At 31.6% G+C, this 7767-nt stretch overlaps 1 protein-coding gene across 1 annotated transcript; it reads right to left on the reverse strand.

The window, feature by feature from the left end:
* Window positions 1-1510: 1510 nt before the first annotated feature.
* On the reverse strand, window positions 1511-3529 carry Nepl7 (Neprilysin-like 7). Its single transcript, XM_065499245.1, has one exon. It carries the CDS (start codon window positions 3527-3529, stop codon window positions 1511-1513), a length of 2019 nt encoding a protein of 672 aa, XP_065355317.1.
* Window positions 3530-7767: the final 4238 nt, after the last annotated feature.

A 7767-nucleotide genomic window follows, 5' to 3' on the forward strand; every position in this document is an offset into this window, starting at 1 on the left:
TGTGTAAGATCTAGCTCTTCTCTTTAGGGGTGAATATTTTATAAAATCAAAAAAAGTACTTTCAAAAAGGACAGGAAACATTTCAATGGGGGTCGCCAAAGATACAAAAGTTGTAAATAAAGCATTTTAGGCTTAATTAGAAAAATTATACGCAATATTGGGTCTCAGATTTTTAAAAAAAAATCACCAAAAATCCATTTATAATCTGAATCATCTGAAATATAGTAGAAAATTGTTTAATGAATTTTAATCAAATTTTACAGAACATACGATAATATGATTGTGAATGTGTCCAACCATATTATGATTCAATATCAACCATAGTATGGTTATGTAAGCTGATATGACCATATTGTGGTTGTATTACAATCATATTATGGTTAAACTCAACCATATTATGATTCCAGGTCAATCAACATTTTAAAGTTGACATGACCATATTATGGAACGCTAATTTGGCTTATTTCGGTAACGGTATTTTATCTGCAATAATATTGAGACGTATTTCGGTAACGGTTTTTGCTGTTATTTCGATAACGGTATTTTAATGACAAAGGTGATGACGGTTTGATACAAATTATTAATAACATTAATTAAAACAAGTCAGAGAGCTATATTCGGCTGTGCCGAATCTTATATACCCTTCACCAAATTATTCTTTCAAATAAAATTTTTAAATATTTAGGTAAACAAAATTTAAAAAAAATAGTTTTTCAAAAATTTTTTTTTAATTTTTTTGCAAAAGTTATTTTATGGGAAAATATTTTTTTGGCAAATTTTAATTTCTTATAAAAAATTATTTTTTTCGAGAAAAAAAATTTTATAACAAAAAGAATTAGTTTTGAGAAAAAAAAAATCGGGTTAAAAAAATAATTTTCCAGGTTTAGACCTGTTTAAGTCTGACCTTACTTTGGGCTTATATACGTCATTGCAAAGGTATTTGAAATATCTATCGTAGCCCCCAAATAACTTATATTCATGATTCATACATCAACAACTTATATTTTTTACCTATTTCTGATCTATATCTGCATTACTAAGTGATTAATATAGAGTCTATATTATAGACAATATGGATATCTAATGATAAATATTTCAAAGACCTTTGTAAAGTTTTATATAAGGCCAATGTAAGTCGGACCTACAATGGTCAAAATCGGGAAAAAAAAAATAAAAATAAAATTTTTGAAATTGAAATTAAAAAAAAATTAAAAATTGTTTAAAAAAAAATATTTTTTAAAGTTTGTTTACTTAAAAATATTTAAAATTTTTATTTTAAAGTATAATTTGGTGAAGGTTTTGTAAGATACGGCACATGGTGGCACCAGAAAATAAAACTATTTTCACAATTAGCATAAAAACAGTTTTTAAGCTATATTTATGATTCTTTGCAAATTATTCTTTTTATGATTATTACACAACCTTCAAAATAAAAACATTTTTATATTTTTTTAAATTTTTATTACAAAACAAATATTTCAGCAACCTACATATATAAGAACAAATCACTTTACCATACCACGCACTTTTTCAAAGGATTCATTTGTGTGCCCAACTTACAGTTAAAGGTCTGAGCAAATTCGGGCATATTACGCAGCGGCCCCAATACCCGAAACTCACCATACGCATGATGATCCAATTTAATATGACGCATTTTGTAGGAATCATCTCGGCCCGTACACCAAGATTGAGCAAATTTAATGTAAAATAATTCATTGTTAGAGAAATTCAAGCCAGGCAAAGGTTTTTCTTCGCTCTCCTTAGCTGAAGCCAAATGCTTTCGGTATGCATGATAAGCGAAGCGTAAGCCCGCGTTATCCGCAATATTATCGGGCATAGTGGCTGAACCATTTGTCTGTACACCACGATATATAAATTTGTTGTATTGATTCTCCAAACAACTATAGCGTTCCTTGAAATTGCGCAGCGATGCAGGTGACAGCCATTGATGTCTTTTACCATCATAGTTGACTAGATAGCCGTTGGAGTCAAAACCATGAGCCATTTCATGGCCTATTAACATGCCAATGCCACCAAATTTAAGGGAATCTGGGAACTTTACATTGTACAGAGGCATTTGGGAAATGCCCATGGTTATAAAGGCCGTATTAATGTAGTCAACATAGTAGGCATTCACATTAAAGGGTGACAGCATGGGAGGCACTATGGTCTTGTGCACCGAGTTGAGACGTATGCCGGCCCTATAGGCTTCCAAGTTTTCAAGGTTCTTAAACCAATCCGTGCCTATTTGCACAGTACTATAAATTTGATTGGATAATGTTCGGTGGCGCATTTCATCTTTGTAACCCACAGCTACATCCATGGCTCTTAGTTTAGTTTTGACCTTTGATTTAGTTTCCTCATCCAACCAGGTGTAATTGGCAATCATTTCAAAGAATTGGTTTTGTATTGCATCGGCTATTTTTAAAGAATCCTCTCTTCGTTCCTGATCGTAAAGGACTTCTATGAACCAGGGCATTAAGGCGTACGTGAAGTAAGATTCTGTGTGTTGGCGACATATTTGCTCTCTATGGTCATCTCCTGATATTTGATCTTTCCAAATATTGTAGAACTTCAAAATCGTGCGCCATTTAATATAATTGCGCAAATTTTCTGTGTGCGATTTGCGCAAGAAACGTTCCAAGTGTGTAAAGTTGGCCACTTTATTGCTAACATACCAGTCATCTTCTAAATAATGAGGAAAGGCCATTTTAAAGAAAGTTTTCCAATTGATGGGATCTTGTTCATGCAGATGTAAGAACTTTTTGATTGTAACTCTCTCCACAGTCTCAAGTTCTTGGGCTTTGCTGGTTAAATTGCGCTCAAATTCCAGCATTAATTGGAATTCTTCGCTATCTAGACCAAGAGTTTGTAGTAGATCTTTAGAATTAGAGGAATTATGGAAATGTTGCAGTAGAGGAATGGGCAAACTTAAGGAAACTTCAAATTGCCGACTAGTGGTGCTGTAATTAACATGTAAAGGCAACAAAGCATAAACTCCATAGGGAGACATTAAATTAACTGCCAACCAATCGTTTTCTCCCGACAATTTAAGTTTTTCGAAAGTTTCCTTTTCACTGTCCAACAAAGTTTTCACTCCCACACTGACATCTTTGCCTCCCACAACACAGGATGTATAAAACTGTTTGGCCTTGGCTTCAGCAGTTTTGTTTGTTGTCCTCGTTGAATTCTTTAAAAAGTCGACCATTAAATCATTTAGTTCCAATTGTATGGCATGCAAAAATGTATCATTATGTCCACGTTGGGGTACTCTTGGACTGTGAGACCAATTACCACAGGCAAACTCATAGAAATCTTCACAAGGATCCTCCGCTAAATTCATATTGTCTTTCATAAAAAGAGCCATTTCGTGCAATAAATCGTCCTCATCTATGGTTGTGGGTAATTTAAAGATGGTGGGCGTAGTTGTGTTTAAACTCTTGGAGGGACTGAGTGCGTCTGTTGTGGCTTGAACTGTAAAACATACCAAGGCGATCACTATTAGAGCGGAACGCTGTTTAAGCCACATATTTACTCGGTTCACTGGAGTCAATTAAAATATGTGTTTTTTATATTTATTTGGATTGAAATACTTTCCGACGAATTTTAAAATGTTGTTTACTGTTCAATATTTAAATTTATTCTAAATCGTTTTAAACACTTTGACCGTAACTGAACCATATATTAGTTACAACATTTTAAGCGATTATGTATTTAAAAATTCATATTTTAGTACTGATTTGATTAAGAGATAATGGAAAATTCTAAAAAACAATTATATTCTAATTTTTATTTAATTATTACCCAATTCACAATCGGTGTCGTAGCGTTGTATCGTTGTATGTCGTAATTTTTTTATTAATGTTTTGTTTTTGTTTCGAAAAATTTTGTTTGAAAAATATTTATGACATACAACTCTACGACACGATTGTGAATTGGACAATTGTGTTTAAGGTCAAATTTAAAAGTTAGTTTTTGTAATTTTTAAATTGCAACATCATCAATCTGTATAAGAATTCACAAATTATTGGAATATACTTTCGATTATTAACACATATGAATACAATAGAGCCATATCAAATTACAAAAGTATTTAAAGGAAATAAATCAGCTTTAAATTTGTTAAACGCCTTCTTCATAAAAAGGAAAGTCATTAAAAAGTAAATGTTTGTATCATGAAAATGAAATTTTCTTAAAATAAAAAACACCTTTCAATAATTTCCAATCAAATGAAATCAAAAGGAAATTAATCCTTTTCTAGCAAAAAAAAAAAACTTGTCAACAAATTTCTCGGCTTGCAATCCAACCTTCTTAAAAAACAGAAAAATAATGCATCTGCTTTCGAAAAAAAATTTGATCTTTCATTTCTCTTTTTTACATTTGATTCAGATTTTGTCGTTTATGCAACTTTTGCCACGCGTCAGGATTTGTTTACAATTTCCGGTTATTGACATTTAAACTACGAGAACTTTTTTATATGCTGATTTAATAGACCTAAAAGTATAAAAAACAATCCTTTCGTTTTTTGTTTGTAGCTGCCAAAACACCCTTTCGTTTCAAATATCTTTTACGAGTGTTTAGGGAGGAAGTTAAATGTTTTTTTAATACTTATTAGATCATTATTTATTCGTACTCGTTTGATGAGAAAGACGATGATGATTTCATTTGCTTTCGTTTTTTATTTGTTATATTTGCAACTAGTTACGCGTGTCTGACACACTTCGCTTTTCATTTTGCTCGTATGTGCCACAAAGGTGTTAAAGGGTTGTCTTGTGTCACGTTCATGAGTGTCTTGATGTTTAAGATGACGACTAGAGCGCAAAGAAGCAAGGGTGAACTAATCGATTATGTTAAAATAGGTGTTAAATGTTAAGTAATATTTCCTTTTCTTGTTTTTTGTTTGTTTTCAATGCTAAATTTGTTAAGGATGAATTTATGTGAGTATATTTTAAAGAAATATAAAGTGCTAATAGAAGCATATGTTTTATCTTAAATGAAATTTGATTTCATGAATATTCGTAGGCAAGTCTTAGAGTACTCCTTTATTATATATGAAAAGTAAATTTAGTTTTTTAATTTAACAATGTTGGCAACAATTTTAACTTAATTTTCACAAGAGAAAATAGAAATTTAATACTTAAATGGTTTACCATTTAATGTAGTAGTGAATCTGCTTTGATGTTCCATGAGTTCCAAAAGCATCTCGAAAATTGAGAACGACGGCGCTACGTGCCATACAGTTCATATCACATTGGATATTCTGTATGAGCACTTTGATGGCATGGTCATCTGACGTGGAGGTGATGTGAACCATTAGAGTTTTCTTGCGCGGTTTTCTTAAGTCGCAGATCTATGCGAATAAGCCACTAACCACAGTGACGCTCAAAGCAAACATATCCCATGCCATCGCTCGAATTCAGCCTCATATATGCGACAGAGTTATGTATTTGCACAAGCGCCTAATGAAAGACCCTTTACATGTTAAAATTACACCCGATATGTGTAATTACAAGTGTAAACATTGTATCAAGTCCGTAAAATTATTTTTGTTAGCAGGGCGACTATTTCAAATCCACACGTTCAAAAGCCACGATGTTGAAAAGATTAAAACTAAATCCTTCAAAACTACGCGAAAAGCCCTAAAGCTCAAAATTGAGCTTCCACTGAACAAATTGTTTATAAAACTCTACGAACAAGTTCAGCGGTAAAAAAAATTTAAATTTGTCAAACATAAATACTGTAATTGTCTAATCATAGACTATCCACAGAGCAATACAAGATATCTCCACAGAGTAACACGATGATAAAATGCTGCGAAACAATAGTAAACAAGTTCTGACAAATTTGACACGAAAGACAACGATTGCTCATGCCAGCGAAAAAGTTTGAAGACCATGAATTGGAGTTTTTGCAAACTCAACAAGAGCTTGCAAAAACATTGGAAGTTACTCAATCAGCAATCATCTAAAAGCTGGGAAAAATACGATTTTGTATGTCTGTATTAATGCTGCCTGAACGCTATAAAAGAAAATAATTTTTTCATCGAATTATTACTTGCGATGAAAATGGATCCATACGGTAATCCGAAGCGTAAGAAAACGTATGTGAAGCCCGGCCAACCAGCCGAATCGACACCAAAGCCAAATGGTTCTAAGGTAATGCTCTGGTATTTGGTGTGATCAAAAGGGTCCTATCTATGCTGAAATCTGTACCGAACGCAACATATTCTGCGAAAAACGCACAGACATGAAGACATCTTGACAACGCTAGGCCACATGTTGCAAAATCTGTTAAAATTATTTACAAAAAAGTGGGTGGGAAGTTTTGTTTCACCCGCCAGACCTTGCCCCATCCGACTCCTATTTGTTTCGATCTATGCAGAACGCTCTCTCTTAGTATCCGGAATTGACTTGATTCGTTCTTTTATCAGTTTTTTTTGGCTCGAAATCCTTATGTTGCCAGAAAGATGGGCAAAGCTCATAGATAACAATGGCCAATACTTTGAATAAATTTATATTTTACAAATGTTTCCAAATACATACTTTATATTGTTGCATAAATGTTAAAAATATGTGTTGTTGGCTTAATTTAGTTTATAAATTAAACATAATTTTTTACGGTTATTAACCCCAAATAGAAAAAAATATTAAATTTTTGTAAATAATATTAAAAAAAAATGATATGTCACTTTATTCATTTATTACAACTAACAACCATTTAAATTGAAATTAATATGGAAAAATGCGATTAAATACATTTGACTACGACCCCCTATAGCAAGTATTATGAATATTAGAGTGACAATCAGTTGTATGGAAAAAAATTTTTGTTAAAATTTTAAAAAGTGCCGGGTGGAATATTGTGACACTAGGCCTAAATGTTAAGTGCTGAAAATTTGAGCCAAATCGGGCAACGATTTCTGGACGCGCATCGAGGTCAAAGTTCAGATATATGCAAAATTTTACTGTTAATATGGAATAAATAGGTGAAACTCGTTACCTTTCTGCATTGTTTTCTAGAAATGTGTAGATTTATTTATATTAATGAATATTACATTAAAAATTTTTTTTTGGAAATTAACCCTGTATCTCCTTTGGTTCAAAATTACCCAAAAACTGTATTATCGCCAAAATTAGAGAAAAATGCAAATTTTTCAGTTTTTGAAAAAATTTTGCTACTAAATAAATACTTTTGCAATTGAATGCAAAAGAATCGAAATATGAACGTAATTATCGTTGTAATGAGATATAAATGACAAAATTTGATTAAAAAATTTTAAACTTATTACAAATTCGCCAGACCATTAACGTGTTTCAGGCCACTTGAACAAAAAATTTAGGAAAAAAATTAAGATATTTCAAGAAAAATTAAAATAAAAGCTCATTTTTACTTAAAGTATGTCCATATTTACTTGTATATGAGTTTTTGTCTTCGTAGGGTACCGTTAACATATTTGGAGGGATGGCCAAAAAAAATATTTTTTTTAACGGCTGTTTCAAAACTCCATTTTCAAATTTTTAAAAATTTTGTTAAACAAATTTCAGATTTTTTCGATCATCACATTGGGGTTTATTGAGATCAAAATAGGGAATAAAAATATGAAAAAATTATGTCAATACCTCTTACAGTTTTTCCGTACCTGCGATTTAAATTTTGCGTTTTTCAAGAAAAACTAATTTTTTGTCCATATTTAGGCGAATGAGTCCAATTTCCTTACTGTTATAAATTTTAAGTAAAACCTATTCATAATATTATAGTCCTTGTAAT

This window comes from Calliphora vicina, chromosome 2 (assembly GCF_958450345.1).
Source record: "Calliphora vicina chromosome 2, idCalVici1.1, whole genome shotgun sequence".
NCBI lineage: Eukaryota > Metazoa > Arthropoda > Insecta > Diptera > Calliphoridae > Calliphora > Calliphora vicina.

Bases quoted from the DNA above. Each gene is read 5' to 3' on its own strand.
- Nepl7 (XM_065499245.1), bottom strand. From the start codon at position 3,529: ATGTGGCTTAAACAGCGTTCCGCTCTAATAGTGATCGCCTTGGTATGT.